At 42.1% G+C, this 20,360-nt stretch overlaps 2 protein-coding genes across 26 annotated transcripts in view; one reads left to right on the top strand and one right to left on the bottom strand.

Annotated features, from left to right (window-relative positions):
* The window catches only part of DRAM2 (DNA damage regulated autophagy modulator 2), a 34,109-nt gene extending 17,709 nt beyond the window's left edge, over positions 1 to 16,400 (bottom strand). The window contains exons 1-7 of one of the 23 annotated variants that reach the window (XM_066246362.1): positions 16,285 to 16,355; positions 15,129 to 15,256; positions 14,125 to 14,176; positions 8,350 to 8,453; positions 7,164 to 7,307; positions 3,369 to 3,436; positions 1,964 to 2,103 (exon numbers count right to left, since the gene is read on the bottom strand). In XM_066246362.1, the coding sequence (XP_066102459.1) occupies positions 1,964 to 2,103; positions 3,369 to 3,436; positions 7,164 to 7,294 (339 nt within the window). In that variant the 5' untranslated portion in view covers positions 7,295 to 7,307; positions 8,350 to 8,453; positions 14,125 to 14,176; positions 15,129 to 15,256; positions 16,285 to 16,355. Of the gene's footprint in view, positions 1 to 1,963; positions 2,104 to 3,368; positions 3,437 to 7,163; positions 7,308 to 8,349; positions 8,454 to 8,603; positions 8,731 to 14,124; positions 14,177 to 15,128; positions 15,257 to 16,284 lie in introns of those variants that run through there. The other 22 variants (XM_066246366.1, XM_066246363.1, XM_066246364.1 and 19 more) reach the window with 22 other exon arrangements.
* Positions 15,918 to 20,360, top strand: part of CEPT1 (choline/ethanolamine phosphotransferase 1) — a 40,470-nt gene continuing 36,027 nt past the window's right edge. For 2 of the 3 annotated variants that reach the window (XM_066246353.1, XM_066246352.1), the window contains exon 1: positions 16,473 to 16,596. The gene's annotated coding sequence lies outside the window, so the exon portion shown is untranslated. Of the gene's footprint in view, positions 16,023 to 16,472; positions 16,597 to 20,360 lie in introns of those variants that run through there. The other variant, XM_066246355.1, reaches the window with a different exon arrangement.

Genomic DNA, 20,360 nt, shown 5'->3' with positions numbered 1-20,360 from the left:
AGTTATAGCGAGAGAGCTTTTTATCCATTCTGCTTCGTCCCTTTGGCTTCAGTAAGTTAGCTACTAAACACTTAATGAGAGCATGTCTGGGCTAAGCCCTATGTCAGGTGTTGAACATACAATGGTCAAAAAACCACTGTGCTTATAATTAATAGAGAAATTTATTGACTAAAAAGTCTTTTAAAAATTTAAAAAACACGAAAATAAAATCAGACTGTACTAGTGCTATAAAGAATTAATTTCCAGAGGTTTGGAGCACACAAAGAAAGAAAACTTGAAATACGTAGGAGTAAGTCTAGCAACAAAAAAGACTCCCCTGAGGAAAGATAATCTGTACTGAGACCTGAAAGATGCCTGACTGTTCAGGCTTGGGGTTGTCGAATGACCAACAGAAGAAACAACACAGCGATGGAGGAAGGCCAGTGTACACACAATGGAAACATAGGAAGGGGAATGACTCAGAGTGAGGCTGTCCCCCTGCTCAAAGTTCTACAGGCCTGGACATGCACGAAGAGAGATGCAATCAAGAGAGAAAAAGTAATTTGATAAACTGCCACACTGCTTAATTAACTCAAAGGTCTTGCATGGTCGAGCTGCTACTACCCCTCCAGCCTCATTCTGCATGATGCCTCTTCTTAATGTCTCCATTGTCTATCCACGATGTATGCATGTATAAAATAAATTGTAATTGTGTTAAGACACTGGGATTCTGGGCTTTGTTAAAGTAGCAAGCACGACCCTAATATCCACGTGGATTATACCTACAGAGATGACCAGTGTTAACCATTACTAAAACACTGGAAAATGGGAGAGACTGATCAGAAGCATTACACTAGCAGGGGCAGTCAACCTTTTTATACCTACCACCCACTTTTGTATCTCTGTTAGTAGTAAAATTTTCTAACCGCCCACCGGTTCCACAGTAATGGTGATTTATAAAGTAGGGAAGTCACTTTACTTTATAAAATTTATAAAGCAGAGTTATAGCAAGTTAAAGCATATAATAATAATTACCTACCAAGTACTTTATGTCAGATTTTCGCTAAGTTTGGGAGAATAAATCTTTATAAAACAACTTACTATAGTTAAATCTATCTTTTTATTTATATATCTTTTTATTTATATAAATACTTTGGTTGCTCCGCTACCACCCACCATGAAAGCTGGAACGCCCCCTAGTGGACGGTGGGGACCAGGTTGACTACCACTGAATGCAGAACTTCAAATAAGATAAAGAGACAGTACGTGCCTCTTATATATGTATTTCTATAATGTGTGTCTTTATGTTTGACTGGTTATAGATGTCTATCTAGGTTATTACATGTTTAAATGAAAACTTTAAAGACTGTTGAGAAATTAATCAAAAAGCACCACAGGTCCAGGATGCAACGGGTAGTATCAAAGGCTTATTTGAAAGAACATCAATAGACGGAAATGTGGAGAGTTTGCAAATACTTAGTGAAAGTCAACTGCTCTTTTAATTCCCTGAGAAAAATCTGACAGAACTAAAGATCCTTTCTTTATCTCATCCTCACCTAAGGGCTGGGCACCTACCTAGGAATGTAGGTGATCAATGGAAACATCTAAACAAGAATACAAAATAGGAAAATAAGTAACTTGTCAGGCATATTTAAAAAATAATTTAAACCTGTAATTATGTCACTTAAGATTTATAACAATGCTCTGTGGTCTGGGAGTACTTTCCAACTATTTAGTAATCAAGAGTCAGAGTCCTGTAGATATTTAAAAAGACTAAATTATGTGTGCAAGATATTATTGAGAATAAACTTTTCTAATTGTGTATGTGGCTATCTCTAAAAGGGTCAGATAATTTCAAAACAGTGGATTCTAACTGTTAAGGCAATGAAGCAATGACAGCATGTAACCAAATGCTCAGGTTTTCTTGGTCACGTGTACATTTCGGTAACCTCAGGAAAATACCTATGTTGCGTCAAACACAAACCTGGAAGTTTGCCACAACAGAAAGTCCTAAACAACTCAGCAATCCAAGCACAAGGCCAGCTTTGTTTAGTTTGACGATACAATTTCCTTCAGGATTCAGAGCATGAACTTGCTTATAACGAACATAAATGGTAGCAACGCCTGAAAAGAGAGAATCCAAAAACATCAAGAAATAAAGTTGCCAATAAAGAGTTCACAAAGGTCACTGCTATCCAGAAACACAGATTTTCCAGTCAAAGTTAATCTGAGAGATGAAAAACAAAACAAAACAAAAACCCCACAAACAAAAGCTGTGGGTTTTAAAGAAATTTAAAGGTCGCATTATGGAACTACTGATATCTCTGTGAGTCTGAGTAAGTCACTTGCACCTGTGGGTCTCATATTTACAAATATTTAGGATAAAATTTAAGAGGTCATTAATATGATGATTTCTGAAAACCTCTAAGGATAAACATTATATAAAACACAAAGTATTTATATGCTTAATATTAAAGTCTAAAGTAATTAGTTCTAGAATATGGATAAAATGTGCATAGGCAAAAACCAGCAAAATATTATTTGTCTCCCTCTCCTTTCATTTTATTTCAAATTATGTACTACAACTTGCCTCAAACAGAGCAGTCAGTTACAGGGACAAAAAAACAAAATAAAATAGAACACTTTACTATCCTTATTAGAAAAGAAAGGGCCAAATTAAACTTTCCATTGCAAAAATATTACCAAAGAACTCCAAAGTATAGAAAAACAACATGTTTTTGTAGACATGTTTTTAAAGACTTTAGTCACAGCTGGGCTTCTGTACATGAAATCATTTACTTGACTTTAATTTTGACTTCATATGAAAGAATGCAAATATTTAAAACAGTCACCATTGGTGGAAAAAAACAGTATTTTAGTAAACCATTAATAAAAATTTGCTTCAAAACTAAGTAATTAATAGTGATGCAAAGTACTGTAGAACTCCATTCTTTCGGTATTAGAATATGGCTCAAAAATCAAAACGTGGTTCCACTACTGTTCTCCAACTTCTACGTTACTTATCCTAAGGGAATTTAGCTGGGGTTAGTTGCGGTCAATGTGTTTACAGCTCTTTGTCCTCTACTGGTTGCTTACGAAATCCACTTAAAGCCTCAAGGAATATTTGGTTCTACTTTACAACTTGTAGCTGAATGAGCAAATAGCTCTATAGATCATTTTAAAGACTTATGTCCATAATTCAGCATTTCTAGAAACTGGGGTGTGTTTTTTTTTTTATAAAAGGAACATACTCGAGACTGATAATTTAGTGATAATATCCCCTCAAGTATAGCAACGACACTGTAAAACAAGTAATGCAATTTTGTCTAAAGAAGAAAGGGACAATTTAGCTATTCATTTTAATTGTTAAAACCACTCTCATTACTTACATAAAACTGCGGCGAAGTTTAACATTGCCCCAAACAAGCATTTTTCTGGAGCTACTGTACCGGTGTCACTGAAAGAAAAAGAAAAAAAGAAGTTCTGTGGATTTTTGACACTAGATATACACCTGTATTTCTTCTAAGGAATAAGAAATGCGGAATTACATCACGTCCTTTATCTTTTTATGAATCTACGGATTCAACTCTGAAGATTTCATAACGGTTCGTGACAACTTGAGTTCACAGTGTTTGCCTCATTCACTTTTTTTCATATCACTTAAGATTTTTTTCACATAATAGAAATCAATGCAAACTGATGTTATTCTTAGCTTGTTAAGGATGTGTTACTGACTCACATCTATCAGGCAGATATGTTTATCTGTCTCTCCTGAATATCCTCTAAACATCACAGGTCCTTTTACAATTGTCTTTTGTTATCTGTCGCTGACTCTGCCTATAACTCAATTAACACCTAATCATTTCCTGATTAATTACAAGAATATTTATCAAGTACCTACCATGTGCCAGAGAGCATTTTAGGAACAGGAATATGGTGATAAGTAAAGGAGACAAAGCCCTTGGCCTCCCAGACCTTCCATTTAAGACCAGTTCTGAGCAGCCCAGCCCACCCCTCACCTCTGGAGCCGAGACTAATTCTCCACCAGAATGCTGACTTGCACAGCATTCTGTCCAGACTTCTATTAAAACCAGCTCTCACGATGCACTGCAGTGCCCGCCTTTCAGGACAGTGTGGTGTGCAGATCCAGATGAACAGCCCACTATTGACTAACTGTGGAGCCTTGGGTGTGTCCCTTTATCTCTCTAAGACTATGTGCAAAATGGAGCTATGAATCTCCTCCTAGCCTCATCGGCTGGACAGGAGGAACTGAAACTGTGCTGACGCATATGAAATATCTGCGGGAGGAGCAGGCACACAGGGGACCCATTAAATGTGAGTTCCTTTCCCTTCCCTCAAACGACCATAAAGGTTCAAGAGACAAAGTCTTTGGCCTTGAGCTGATGTTCTGTAGGAAAGAGACAATACGGAGCTCAACTAAGACAATGTAATGGAAATAAAAAAGAAACGGGAAGTCATTTCTGGTAAGGAATCAGGAAGATCTGGTGAAAAGTATCAAATATGAATTCTGAGGTCTGCTCCTTCCTACTCTAAAATATATTTTCTGATATAAAAGGCTCTGTTACTCTCTGATCAAGTTCACAGAGGCAGGGATTATGGCTTTTTGTTGCTGTTGTTCCTCTACCTTCCAAGCTTTCAAGAATAATGTATACCTATTATTCTTATAATAAAACCTCCTCCCACAATACTAATAGTTGAATTCCAAATGATGCTCTTGTTTTGAGTTACCCTAAAGTAAACCAAAGCATGTGTTTCTAAGCTGGCTGGCTAAGCGAGCTCCTTCCTGGCTCTGGAACACAATGACACAAACAAGCCTCCAAATGAAAGTAGCCACGCCCATCACCTCATCAGCTCAGCTGTTCAACCCAGTAGTCAGAACACTATTTTGATCACATACTATAAAAAAAAAGTCTGATCATGTAACTTCAAAATATATATATATGATTACTACATATATATTAAACTTAAATTTAAATATTTCGAGACTTAACAATATTCATGGAAGTTCTAATAATTTCTTCTCGTACCCCTGTGGCTGGTCTCAGGCACCCTACTTGGGCATCTACTACTTGAACCTAGAGAACACCTGAGGCCAACCTGCAGCAGAATCGTATTTGATGTGAAATTTATTTTGGTTATGTCCTTTGCAGTTATAACTATTAAACCTTTTAGTTAGAGTCTATGAACTGAAAGAAACCAGTTTAACTTGATCATTTTCAGATGAAGGAAATGAGTTTAAGAAATGTCAAAATAGGCCCTGGCCCATTGGCTCAGCAGTAGAGCGTCAGCCAGGCTTGTGGATGTCCCAGGTTCAATTCAGGGAACACAGGAGAAGCGATGACCTGCTTCCCCCCCCCCCCCCTTCTCTATTTATCTCTCTCTCTTCTCCTCTGACAGCCAGCCGTGGCTCAAACGGTTTGAGTAAGTTGGCCCCGGGCACTGAGGATGGGTAAACGGCCTCACCTCAGGCATTGAAATAGCTCGGTTGCTGAGCAATGACGCAGTGGCCCTAGATGGGCAGAGCATCGCCCCAGAGGGGGCTTGCTGGGTGGATCCTGGTCGGGACACATGTGGGAGTCTATCTCTGCCTTCCTGCCTTTCACATGATAAAAAAATTTACAAAAAGGAAAAAAGGAAAGAAAGGAAAGAAAAAGAAATGTCAAAATAAGTACCACTGAGTTGAAATCTATCATCATGCTAGAGAAAGATCCTAGGGCAATGACACTAAGTTCATTAGCAGAAAAAGAAAGAGACAGAAGGACAGGGGCAGGAAAGGGAGTGCCTAGGGGACTACTGACCAGAAAATCACATGTAGTCCCATCAGAGAACTGAAACTTGAAAAGAACTCATGTGGCCTCTTAAATTATTTAAAGTTCTTTAAAATAAAAGCAGACCAGTTCTTGAAGGGGAAATAAAAATGCTGAAGGACCCTCATGAATCTTCTCTATATATCTTCTCCGGAAGTTACTCAAGAATGAACCGGCTCCTTAAGCTCCCTGTCCCTCTGGCAGAGTAGTACACGGTGGTGACTGCTTATCAAGTGACTCCTAGCATCGGAATCTGAAACTGAAAAATCTTTGGGTTTTGTGAACCTTACCCAGTGCACCCAATTTGTTGATATTTTTTTCTGTCACACCACACCACTGTAGAAGCAACAGATGTGGATGGTAAGGCCTTGGTCTCTTCTTGACGTATATAAAAAAATACATTTAGCCTTTTAGTTTATCATTCTTTTAAAAGTTTCTTATTTCCTGTGTTGGAAAGCTTTTATTTTCCCAGAAGGTAAACAAATAAATAAATGAAACAATTCCAACAACACCAAAACAGGTCAAACTCCGGAAGTAAATCTACCAAACCGTTCATCGCTTGTGTGAAAGCAGGAAGTAAGGAGAAGTCAGAAAAGGGAGGTCACCTTCTGTTTCTCTCATCACTCTAGTATTATTTCAGATTTGTTATAGTAAGCGCATATTGCCTTTCTAATTGGAAATAAAAAGGTTATGGACATATAGGAAATTGAGTACCTATTGTTATTAGTAATTTGGAAATCTTAAAAATATTACTGATTAAAATTTGATACTTAATGTGTCAGAATAGGCAACTGTCATAAGAAGTAAGAGCGTGACCTCTAGAGTCCAACTGCTCAGTCACACCAATCTTGGTTCTACCCCTTACTGAGTCGTGTGCCTTTGGACAAACAACCGAAGCTTCTTGGACCTCATTGCCTCCAATGGAGGAAGTAGCCCCTACCTCACAGGTGGCCTCAAGGACTCATTCCTTTTAGAACATTATCTTGTTCATAGTAAGTAGGTCAGTAAATGTTGGTCATAACTATTATCTTTTTAATATCATTACTGTCGTCCGCAGCATTTTAATTTTAAGGGGAGAGTAACTCCAATTCTACGTCCTGGGACAACTTCAGATACTTATTTGGAGGACGAGGCACTGAAGTGTCACAGTTCACTAAGCAATTCCCCAACTGAATCGTAGCCCTCTGTCTCCATGTTTCTCCATCACACAGAAAGAGCCAAACACACAGCTTCCTTATTATGTTCCTCTCCTCATTGCAAAGCCAAACGTGAGATGTGAATTTTAAAATGCCAACGTTAAATCTGGGCTTCAACGTTAAAACACAAACATTCTCCTATAAAGCACACTTGACTGACCTGATGTAAGGCAACGCCGGGTCGACGTGGTGGAGGGTGATGGCGGTGATGTAGGAGAATATGAAAGCTGCGGCTGTCCAGATGACCAGGGCCGAAGGCAGGAAACTGAGGCCTTGCTGAAACCACCACATCTCAAACGGTCTACTGAGCAGTAGAAAGCAAATCAGACAAAATTACTCACAAGTATTCCATCTATTCTACTTTAGCTATCCACTCCCCAACCCAGCACTGATCACCGAGCTGTTCCACTTCTGAAATCACAGCCCCACCACCATCTACTAATATCTGCTCTCCTTGACTTCTCAGTCAATGAAACCAAGACTCACCTACTTACCATATTCAGAAACCTTTCTGTCCCATCCTTCAACACTAAATCAAGTCCCACATACTGTGCATTCCACCCCCAAAATGTCCTTAAAATCTACCTCTTACTTCCATCTTCACTGCCACTACTCTACCAAAACCACCACCAGTTTTTGGCCAACTTCTTATTATAACCTACCAGACGGTCTGCCTCTAGACGGGACCACAATCGATCTAGACTCCACCCTAAAACCAGAGTGGATCCTTCTCATTCTAAAATACCAATCTGACCACCCTCTTCTCCTACAAAGAAACTTTCACTGGCTCCCCTACGCCCTTATAAATGTTCTTTCCTCCTTAACACGGTCTATGAGGGCCTTGCATTGTCTGTTGCTACTTAACTTTCTATATTCACCTCTGGACACTGTCTGTTCCCAACTCCTTCCTTGCTCGTCATCTTTGTCATCGTTACGAAAGCAAATACAGTGTTTACTCTGTTAGCAATGCTGCTAAGCACTTTTAATACATGATCATTTACTCCTCACAGCAGAATTATAGAGGTTAAGAGAACTGCCCAAGGTCACGCGAGGTAGAGGCAGGATTCAAACTCGGGCAGGCCCACTCTACCACCCACCGCGACGCTGCATGGCCACAGCAAACCTCTTCCAGATCTCCGAGTGTGCCCTGCTCTCCTGCGTGTGCCCTGCTCTCCTGAGCATCTTCCGCCCTTCATGCACCTGTGCTGTCACCATGAGGAGACCCCGGCGCTCACCCTCCCTCCCTACTCCCACCAGCTACCTCTTACTCATTTTTCAAGTCTCCCTGGCTTTGTTTCCCATAGCAACCTTTACTCCTCCACCACCACCACCCCCAGGACACTCACAACACTTAACCATTACTTGCTTGTTTGGTCTTCCCTTCCTGCTAAACTTTAAGTTCTGTGAGAGCAGGAACCGCCTGTTTCATTCAGCATTCTATTTCCAGCTCCTGCGTGAGGGAGGAGAAAAGAGAGGCCTAAACATACACAGACCACCCCTCACCGCCTTCTCCCTCACACTCCAGGCCCACCATGTTGGTAAGTCATGATTTTTTTCAAATAAATATAGAAATACTTTCAAATGACAAGAAATTACTTACATGCATGTGAAAATAATTTCATGTTTGGAGGAGTATCTTCTCGTAGTTTAATGGACTGAAGTATAGTATTTCCCAAAAGCTTTGTGAAAACTTACAACTCTTATCTCCACCCATCCTCCAATGTGCTCGGCTTCCTCATCTCAGACTGACTTTCCAAATAATGAACTCTCAGCCATTTCTGACTTGCACTTGTCATTTACTCTGATCATCTGACTTATTGCTAAATATGTATATTTAAATCTTACCAAGTAAGTTTCTTTTCCTTTGTCCTGAAAGCCACCATTATAGGCTTGATCTGAGTAATTTCCTGCCTCAATTATCATATCTCCTCCTTCCAGTGCTTTCCCAGCATAAGTTTCTGGGAAAATAATTAACAATTTCTGCTTTGGCCGCATGGCTCGGTTGGTTATGTTGTAAGGTACCAAAAAGCTAAAAATTGATATTGATATTCTGGGAGGAAAGGTTAGGCTTTCCTGTCCCATCCCTCTTTTAGGGAGGGGAGGGAGAAGAATGTAGAAGTTTCTAGCTTGCAAGAACAATGGGTATTCAGTTTTAAATCTAAAATAAAGGTTAACCTAGAAACTTCTTCTCTTTCAATAGGAGGCAGAATTTACATACCACCTTGCATTGATTGTAGTTCCTCCCCCTTCCTGGAATCTTGAGGGTAAAATACCTCTAGGCTAGTGAGAGAAGATGAACCCTGAAAGATTTGTAAACATCTTTGACTGTGTTACCTTGAAAGTCTTAATGTTTCTGTGTGCCCCCTAAACAAATGTTGCCAGCTTGTACCTGAGGTCATGCTCTCCCCTGCCCTGCCCGTGTGTGATCAAGGGTATATAAGCAGCCCCTGAACTATTTTTGGGACTGCATGATTTGGGCCTGCAGATGCCTCATATCAGCCTTATGCGGCTGGCATATTTAAAATTTCCTCCTCTAAAAAAACTCTTCAAAATTCATCTGGACTGGGTGTCTCTACGTAAACTCGATGAAATGAGGTACATGATTAGAGCTTTGTCCCAAAGTGCAGAGGCTGCCGGTTGGATCCCTGGTCAGGCTGGTCCCTGTCTGTTGGGCAGATAAAATATATTATATATTATGCTCACTTTGTTAAAGATGGCACTGCCCACGTGGAAGCCATAGCCCAGGTTATATTAATGTGTGTTGGGGGTGGGCTGTGGGCAGGCAGGATCCTTGTAGCCTGGGGCTTGGTTTTAGGACTAAGCCTTTCCCACCCATTTTGATGTGGGGTGGTGCAATCCCATCATGCCACAGATAAGTGACTTTGTATTAGAGACTTCCTTGTTTATATATTGGATTAAAGGTTTTGGTTTCTACACTATAAAGTGGGGCAGACCGGGAGCTTGCTCTCTTGGTTCCTGAGATTAACATTAAAGAGGAGAGAGCAGAGAAAGGAGAGCAGAGAAAGGCCACCTGGAGGAGGCCAGGAGAAGCAGCCAAGATGGTGGAGTGCTGAAGGAAAAGCCAGTTTGTGCAGAGTTTGTGCAGGGAGAAGGAAGGAGATGGGGAACAGAGGTGAATAAGTCTGGTGAGCTAGAAACCTTTGATTCTAGGAAGCTCGGATAAGTCAGTAGCTTTGTGAGCACTGAATGAGTGGGTTTTGGAGCCCAGTGTGTGTTTTTACTTGCCCGCTGGGTGCAAGCTAGGATTAAAGATGATGGCCCACCAGTTTTTGGCTCCGTTGTTTCTTTACCGACTGTCCGAATCCAATGCGAACCTGCATGTGAATGGCCACGATGGCGGCTCCTGGCCTTACAGTGTCTCTCTCTCCTCCTCTCTCTCTAAAATCAATTTTAAAAAATTCTCAATTGCTATAAATTTTGAACTACTGTACTTAGGGTCTGTAATTATTCTCACCAGGTACTATGGCATATCACTATTCTGGGCTAACTTCACTTTCCTGGCTTTCAGGTTCGTTAGCCCATGCAGATATGGCGATTTGAATCTTGAATCTGAGTGATGGCAGACCTGTAGTTTTGATATAGTAGGCAGGCACACATGAATAGAGCAGGAATAATAAGCCAGGTATGGAAGGTCACCAGGGTAGAAAGCCCCAGGTACCTGGCAACTAGCAGCAGACAGAACTGGGAGGACAAGTATTATAAGATGGGACCTCACCCCAGGGTGACCTTTTGTTTCCTAGTATATCACTGGTCATGCGGTTTAGACCTTCCCAACCATTCTTCCCCTGGCATGTCACTAGTCACGTAGTAGAATGCCTTAGAGGAAGAACAAGGGGGCTGGAGGAAAGCCTCATGTGACTCCCATACAAGCCCTTGCATGACCATTCCCTTAAGCATTCAGCCCTCAGGACAATGAGGTTCTGACCCCCATCAAATACTCGTAGGAGCAAAGCCTTGGGTCTGTTAACCACAAAGACAGAGTTTTAGTCAGGTTAAAGATAACATCTTGGCCTCAGTTGTGTTTCAGCCCCAGGCCGAGAAAAGCAGCAAGGCCAGGCAGGATAATGCCATAGCTGACATCAGGAACAGTTGTGACAACTAATGGCCCCCTACCCTAGAGCCGACCAATCAGTGGAGACCATGACCCTGAGGAGACACATCTGGAAAGCTGATGAATAGTCTATTGAGATCCTCCCCTCCAAACCTCCCTTTAAGATAAAGCCCTTAAAGACAAGGACTCTGGGCCCTGGGTGGTTGGTTCAGTGGTAGAGCCTCGATACGGCATGTGGAAATCTTTAAAACCAAGCTCAAGTTTGATTCCTAGTCAGGGTACACAGGAGAAGCACCTATCTACTTCTCCACACCTTCCTCTGCCCTTCTCTCTCTCTCTTCTCCTCCCACAGCCATGACTCTATTGGTTCAAGTGCATCAACGCCAGGTGCTGAGGATGGCTCTGTGGAGCCTCTGCCTCAGGTGCTAAAAATAGCTAGGTTGCCAGCATCAGCCACAGAAGGGCAAAGCATTCGCCCCAGACAGAGGGTGGATCCCAGTAGGCGCGCATGCAGAAGTCTATCTCCGCGCCTCTCACTTAAACAAACAAAAATAAATAAATAAATAATAAAAAGATAAAGGTTTTGTGCTCTCTCTGGAGCATCCTGCCCCTTTCCCACTGTCCTTCCCCCAGGTGTGTTTTCTTTGCCTTTTCTTTCTCCTGAGCTCCAAGGACCCCTTTTTTAGTCCCTGCTGGCTCACTTCTTCCACCTCTGTGATTTTCTAAATAAACCTTTGCTTACATTTGAGTTCCTTAGCTCTCAATTCTCTTCTTCGTTGGACTCAGGGACCAAGGTCTAACCTCTGGCACCGCTGGCTGTTACCTGATCTCCCTTTGTCAAGATGGAGATTGTTTTTTTCCTAGCCCGCCTATTACTGGTTTTATACAGATTTTTGAGGGTACTGGCTAACTTTGAGGGAACGGGCTTGCCCAAGGCCATGAGTTGTAAAAATTTAATGTACAAATATTTACATTTTGCTTCTTATGAAAAACCCATCCCCTGAAACACAGGCACCATTTACACCAGGGGTCCCCAAACTACAGCCTGCGGGCCGCATTCGGCCCCCTGAGGCCATTTATCCGACCCCCACCGCACTTCCAGAAGGGGCACTTCTTTCATTGGTGGTCAGTGAGAGGAGCATAGTTCCCATTGAAATACTGGTCAGTTTGTTGATTTAAATTTACTTGTTCTTTATTTTAAATATTGTATTTGTTCCCGTTTTGTTTTTTTACTTTAAAATAAGATATGTGCAGTGTGCATAGGGATTTGTTCATAGTTTTTTTTATAGTCCGGCCCTCCAACAGTTTGAGGGACAGTGAACTGGCCCCCTGTGTAAAAAGTTTGGGGACCCCTGATTTACACCAACTACCATGTGAACGGTGCCTCTAGAAGCTGTATACCTGAGAGGTCCAAGGGGAAGGATTTTATCTCTCTGCCCTGGGTGGGGAGCAGGGAAGCCTGTTACCTATCCCCAATTGTGTCTCATTTCTGCTAGCAGCCAGCTGGCCCCAAAGGAGACACACTGCTAATTTACTGTTCTCAGCTCTCTCTTTGACTTTTTAGCCCTGGGGAATCTCCCCCCCCCCCTTTTTTTTTCTTACAAGACCTGCTATGCATTTAAAAGGTTATTATTATTTATTTAGCATTTAGGTGTTTTGGCAAAAGGGATTTTCAAAACATTTGCTAGAAGCATAACCTTCTCCTCATTTAACCCTATTGGTATGTCCAAACCTTCCTAGTCTTCAAACCAAGCTTAAATACCACTTTTCCACCCACAACACCTTCCCTAATTCCTTTGCATCTGAAAATAAGCACCCCTGCCTCAGAGAACAGTGGATTTGCACATCACACGGCTCATTATCCCTCACCGCAGGAAAACAGAGAAGGGTGTTTAGGTGGATAAACTATGTAATGGGGGACTCCTTCCACTTCTCTACCTAAGCATGGCAGAGGGCCTTGCTCAAGAAATATCTTTTGAATAAACACACAAAACCAAATCCTCTTAAATCCCAAAAAGGTTTAAGATTTTTCTGTTTCAGTAAACAGTGTTATCATTTCTCCAGGCTATCCAGATTCTAAGACTTCAAAGTAACCTTAGGTTCTCTTTTCCAAAACCCTCACGTGCTGTCACTAAGCAATGGCAATTGTATCTCCACTCATTTGCAACCATTCTTCCTCCCAGTTCCCAGTGTAACCACTCAAATCAGTCTCAATTTTCTCAGCTTAACTGCTTTTCTCTCCCCCTCCATCCATTCTATAGACACTGCCAAATTAACATTCCTTTAACATTCTTCTGCTCAAAAACTTGTTTCTATAAAATAGTATGAATTTGCACAAGTTTCATGAACTTCCCTGAACCAGTTCCTCCTTTGAATAAAAGGTATAATATTATTGGCAATTATTGGCAAAGGCTGCGTTGTCCAATACAGCAGCTACTAGCTACAGGTGGCTATCTAAATTCCAATTGACTACTATAAAATAAAAATTCAGTTTGTCATATTAGTCATATTTCAAGTACTCAAAAGCCACACATGTCTAGTGGCTACCAAATAGGACAGTGAAAATATAGAACATTTCCATTCTCGTGGAAAAGTTCTGTTGGACTATGCCAGGGATTTATTGCTGGGACTGCACAAGTAAAGACCTTAACACATTCATGACATGATAAATAAGAGCTTTTTATTTTATTTTTATATTTATTGATTGATTTAAGAGAGAGAGGAAGGAAGGGAGAGAGAGAAACACTGATTTGCTGTTCCACTTACTTACGCATTCACTGGTTGATTCTTGTATGTGCCCTGACCAGGGATGGAACATGCAACCTTGGTGTATTGGGATGATGCTCTAACCAACTGCTCGACTCCACCAGGGCCATAAATGGTAGCTTTTAGTACTAACTATTAAATGTTCTAAAATAATACTTGCTTCATAGAGGTTTATTGAAGAACTAAATGAGATAATATGGATAATAGGTAATATAGATAATATATTGTCATAGATGGTTAATAAAAGTTTTTTCCTCTTTTAGAATATTAAAAAATGAATTACCGGTTTTAGTGTCAGTCTTCAAATCTGCCCAAACTTGCCCTTTTTTTAGATCCTGAAATCCACATACAAAGAAAATCAGAGATTGTTTCAACCCATTTACTTTTAAACATGTACAATTTCAAGTCAATGGACCAATATTGTTCATGGGCAAACCACTATGCTATGGTATTATTAATAGATTCTTTTTCCTACAGAGTTGATACTTGTGTGTTTCACAATAATGTTGTACCATCTAGCATTAAATATTTTAAGTCTAGGATATCAATTCTCTGGTCCTTTTCCATATTAGATACCTTTCACTGTCCTCAAAAGAGTTAAAAGACAAAAACACCAAGTTTCCCCTTATAGAATGAAAGACAAAAATGAGGAAAGAATAGCTTATTATTAAGGAAGATAAAGCATTGACTATTCTCTGTGATACAACAGAAATAATAGAGCCATGAGATCAGATTTCTCTACGTACAAATCCCAGCTTTATCATGTCTCCGCTGTATGATTTCAGGCAAGTTACTTAGCTTCTCTGAGTTACAGTATTCTGATTTGTAATGTAGCCATCTCAAAGGGTTGTTCATTAGAGTAGTACTGAGTAAACATAAATAATGACAGCTAACATCAGTTTTGTGCCACCATAACCAGACAGAGAGATGGGAAATAACAATACTTAATTCTTTGTATACACAAGTCATCTTGGGTTCGTATCTCCTTAGGTTTTGAGGGTCCTAGCTGTTTCAACTGATACTTTAGAGAAGGAGGGCTTGAAATGGTTGCCCAGTTTGCTAATGACAACTGAGAAATATGCATGCACTGATTTGGTGAGGAAGACAAGCATCACTCTTATATTTTCACAATGGAAAGCTGTAAGCATGGTTAGTGAACTGCCCACCGACCAGAACAATTTTAATGACTGATAATTTAAGAAACCTTTTAAAATCCTTGAAAACATAGAGAAATAACCTTCATATGGCACGATGAGCATTTCAACAAAACGTTCTTGCATCTCTCACCTATGTCCTCTGCTTTCCTGATGATCCATGAATCAGAACTGCAGTTACAATTTTTAATTTTCATAGATATTTACATGCCACTGGCAATTAGATGAATTCTTTATGCTGTCTCCTCTAAGTGGTGACTGCTAAGAAACGATAAGAAAGAAAATTCTGGATATTCCAAATGAAGAGAAAAAGCCCTAAACTTCTTTTAGAGGTACACAGAACCATCAGGTCCAAAGCAGAATAGAAAATGGTTATTTTTCTAAACTCTTGCCTCGCGTTCTGACAAATGAAATATTCTTGTAATGGTTAAATCCGAAACAGTCTAGAAGATTAAGCGACTTTTTGTTTATAAACTGGATTAAACGTTATGGGAGAATTGGAGGGGAATCAGATGGTGCATTGCAAATTACAGAACTGCATTTGGGTAGTGACTTATAAGTTAATCTTTGGGAGATTTCACATGTATCTTAAAGTAAAGCACTTTTCTGGATACAAAAGATTTGCCATTTACCTTTCAGTATTGGGCTCACCCCAATACCACCCCCGCGACAGAATAGCGCGGAGTCTAGCTCCGTGTAAACACACACGGTCACCACAGATCTCAATTACAAACCTGCCCCCCCCCCCCACCTCCCCACCGAGGAATGTGAGCCCAGGAGTGACAACTGGAACTGGACTGGAGCAAAGGTTCTCGGTAACCACTTAAAACAAACAAAACCAGGGAATTGCACATTCAGACCGCTGTCTCTTTCCGGAGGCGCGAAATACTTGGACGACGACCAAGGCTTCGCTTTGCTTTCTGCTCGGGGCCGGGAAGAGATGCGGGAGGTGGAACTGGGCCCGGCTGGGGACACAGGGGACAGGAGAAGGGGGAGAGGAGGAGAGACCAAGGACGGGGACGCAAAGGTGAGGCGCAGACACCTGAGCGCCGTCTGCACGCAACCCCGACCCCCGGGAGCCCCGGAGGCCCGCCCGCGGCCACCACCCGCTCCCTGTCCCGCGCCTCTCACAGTGTCGCCCCTGGAAGCACCGCGAGCTGGCACACGACTTGCAAGTCCGCCACAGGGGTGGGGGACTCCGGGATGCGTCCACTTCCCCGACCCACCCGGCCCTCTGGCACACCCCCTGAGGAGGGCTGGGGCCGCCCCGCATCCCCCTTTCGGCCTACCTTTCTAGGATGAGCCCGCCGGGACGTCCGCTGGGTCGGGAGCCTGAGGGCTGGACAGAGACGGGGCGGGGCCGTGGGCGCGCACCCGAGCGGCCGGGGCGGGGCCGCGGGGCGCGCACCCGAGCGGCCAGGCCGGGCCCGAGGCGCGCTCACCGCCTCGAGGAGCGCGCCCGCGCCGCCGCCGGTGCCGACCCAGTATTCCTTTACGGCAATCGCGAAAGTGTCGTGAACGTGCTGCCGCCCATCGGAGTCACTCAGTCGGCTGGAGTCGGAGGTGTTAATTCTAGGCGGGTGCTTGTGGTTGAGGTTCGGGTAAGGCTCGGGTCTCGGTGGTGGGGAGGCGGCCAGGGTGTGAGGGATGTGTTGGGGGACACGACTCCCAAGGCGAGGTGGAGAGCGGGTGGAGCATGGGAAGAGAGCTGTGTCCGGAATCGCGGGAGGCGAACGCAGTCCTTTCTCCCGCTGGGTGGCCCCGCGCGCGGGGTGGTGGGGAAGGCGAGGGGCGACTGCCCCGTGGGCCGGGTGGAGAGATGGAGGTGGCGAGGTGCCAGCGCGGGAACCCCGGGACTGCTGTGGCGGTCGCAGTAGGAAGAACCACGGCGGGCCAGGGTTGGGCGGACCGAGGACTGGCGGTTCTGCCTGCGCGGAACCGACCTTGCCTGTCAGGTCCACACCCTCCTGCTCGAGTGCTGTCAAGTTCGCGGTGTGGCATCCTGTGCCGGGGTTGCCTTCCTTTTGGTGCTGGTGCTGGTGTTTCGTGGGGGGACCACGCTTCCTGTACAGCAACTTGTCTAGAAATTTCAGGGAATATCGACAGGCTCTGAGATCGCCAGCTAGGGTTCATTTCAGCAGTATTCTTGGAAGGGGAAAGGCAGGAAGGGTGCTAGTGTTTGCCGCTGTGCCCAGGACCTCTGAATCAATCGGACCTTTACATTTAGCCACGTTTAACTTGTTTTCTCTAATTCGATGCTTGGCGTTTCTGTATCATTTTTGCCCTTTTCCATCAGTGGTATTCAGTGTATCATGTTGCTTGAAGTCTCTCAGCTCATTAATGAGTCCTTATTAAGATAGTAGGCAAATGCATAGTTACTTTGTATGTGAACAAAAATACCCAGTTCCTACTCTAGAACTAGTAGGAATATGTTCAGTGTGTGCATTCAGTTAATTAACTACACAAGTTAGACTGTAGTAAGGACATTTCGAGCATTACTGCTTTAGACCCATTGGCGTTCACATAAAATTCCAGAGATTGAGGTTCTTAAAAGCATTTTGTTGCATATTTGCTCTGTGCTGAGAAACATTAGTCAAAGCCCCTTGTGCAACTTGTCTTTATATAATATTTACATTTAAGAAATCAAGTTGGATAAATCTGCCGCTTGTATTAACCTGTTCCAGCAGAGGCGTCTTTATTTGTTGTTTGGTTAGTAGATTATTACGGAATATTTACAGCTACGGTTTCATAAATTTATTCTCCTTCCTCTCCCACACCCAATCTCTCTGAAAGTTTACATTATAAACACTATTAAATGTTGGATATATATTAACTCTAAACTTTCATTTATAACCCCAATGACATTTTATTGCATTGTCAATTTGTTTTCTAGGCAGCAGTAGACATGCTCTTTAAGCTGACTAAAATGCTAGTGACTTTCTTTTTGAGGGTCATGCTGTGCTGTCTTTTTTAAGGGAATAGGAAAATAAAATGCTAGGCTTTTGCTTTACTTTTTTTCCTGGAGGAAGTTGTTTTCCTATTTTTTAAGGCATGCGAGATTTCATTTTGGCAAAACAGTAGATCTAAATTGTATTACACAGTACTGTTTTTGCTTCCAAGTCTACTGAAAAGGCTTTTGTTCTTGCTAGCTTGTTTTGTGTATCACTTGTCAAATAATGCTGAATGTAATCCTGTGATCCTGTTGGTTTTCTTTCTTTTTTTTAATTTGCTTTTTACAATTTGCTCTGCCTCCCAAATAGTGTTGGCCATTAGTATTTTCCTTTAGTAGTACCATAAAGGTTGGAAAGAGCAGTGTAGTTACCAAGATCTGTGAAAGGGTTGTAAACATACTGCTGAATCAGTGCAGCTAAAAACTTGGCACACGTAGACACGGGGAGCTGGGAATTCTGGAATCTCCCACTACAAGGTGGATATTGTGTAAGCTTCCCTTATGCTCTGCTGAGCAGTAGAGATTCCTTTTTTCAGTGTGATACTAGTCAGGTGTTCCTCAATGCTGAACACAGGAATAATGTAGGCTGCATGCCATTATCCTCAGTTGCTATAAGCACAGATGTTTCGCGTCATAGATTTAAGGTCCACAGATTGTGTGTAATTTTAGTGAAGGTTTTCGTTAAATATCTCTGATTGTATTTTTGTGCCTTTGTTGGACTTTTCACATAAAAATGTTCATGCCTGCACAAAGGCTAATTTTTTTTAGACCATATGTATCCTCCTCCTCTGGACACTCTCAACAGTTTGTTCACAGTATGTTACAACTTAGCTGTTTACAAGATGACCCCCAACCCCCTTTGAGCTTCTTGTGGGCATGGATGGCATATTTCAGTCTTGAACAGTGGTTCTCAACTGTCTAGAACAGTGGTTCTCAACCTTTCTAATGCCGTGACCCCGCAATACAGTTCCTCATGTTGCAGTGACCCCAAACCAAAAAATAATTTTGGTGGCTACTTCATAACTGTAATATATGCATTATGTATTTTCCGACGGCTTTAGGCGACCCCTGTGTTTTGGTTGTTCGACCCCCGCCGGGGTTGTGATCCACAGGTTGAGGACCGCTGGTCTAGAACAACTAAGTGATCATTGAATACTAGATGAATCATATTTGTTCATTGGTCCACGAATAAGTACTAATTACCTACTTAATGCTCTGAGATTCTGGGAAAAGAATGTTAAGACAGGTATGGCCCCTGTACTCACAGAGCTTACAGACCAGGTGGGCAAAAGACCAAAACACCAACACCACCACTAATAAGAACAAGAACCCCCAAAAGTTTAAAATGTGGTAAGTGCCATGAAAGGACTGTTAACTATAGCCAGGCTATGACAGAGGAGCGGAATTTGCTGATTACAGGTGGAAAGGTTACAATAGCTATAGCACGGTGATCAGTATTATCGTAAACTAAATTCTGGGTGATGGGAATTTTTTAGCTTAAAACATTCACTTTTACTGTTATGGTTTATGAAAACATATCCTCAGTAAACAAATAGGCTCTGCTAAAGAATTATACGTTTCTTTGTAAGTTTGTTGATGGCTTTCCGTAACACCAGACTAAAATCTCCTGGCCGTGGTCGATAAACCTCTGCATTGTCTCGCTGTTCAAACTTCATTTTAGTCCACTCCAGCCACGCTGATCTCAGAGGCACCCCGATAAAATAAATTTTTACTTGCCTCAGGGCCTGCTCCCTTTTCCTGTGTGGCTTCTCCTGCTGTCTGAATAGCTAGCTCCTCCTCTGACCTTGATGTAAATGCCGCCTCTTGACAGACTTGAGCCACCTCTGTTTCCTGGCTCCAGATGTTGTTTTCCTCATAGCACCTATCACAACATGTGATGTTATTTGGCTATTTACCTGTCAAGTTATTTTCCCATTGGACATGGGAGCTGGGACCATTGCTTACTACGCTCAGATACTGGCTGAATGCATTTGGAACTTGGAATTCATTTTCTCATAAAAACTTATGACTGGTGGCTAGGTTTCTAGGCTAGCCAGCAATAATTTTATTTCTTATTTATTGATTGATTTGTTTATTTATTTTTTAGTTTCTTGTAGTGTGACAAGAAAATGGCATTTTCCACCTCATCCTTTTGAGCATAGGCATGGCTTAGATAAAAATCCTAAGTGGCTAAAATAATTTTTGTAATATTTGTACTTTTTCACATCTCTATCTCACATCCTTTTTCATTTTTCTCCATTTATTTTGATCTTTCTATTTAGTACCCTACCCTGTCCTTCTTGCTTGAAATATGCATGCTTTTCATTTGCTAAAATTTAGGCACACCTATTTTCTCTAAGATGAGAGGCATGTCACTAGCCTCAGGATCTCAGGTGTGGTGGGAGGAAGGAAGAT

The sequence above is a fragment of the Saccopteryx bilineata genome, chromosome 11 (assembly GCF_036850765.1).
Source record: "Saccopteryx bilineata isolate mSacBil1 chromosome 11, mSacBil1_pri_phased_curated, whole genome shotgun sequence".
In the NCBI taxonomy this organism is placed as follows: domain Eukaryota; kingdom Metazoa; phylum Chordata; class Mammalia; order Chiroptera; family Emballonuridae; genus Saccopteryx; species Saccopteryx bilineata.
This window is presented reverse-complemented; position numbering and strand designations above follow the sequence as displayed.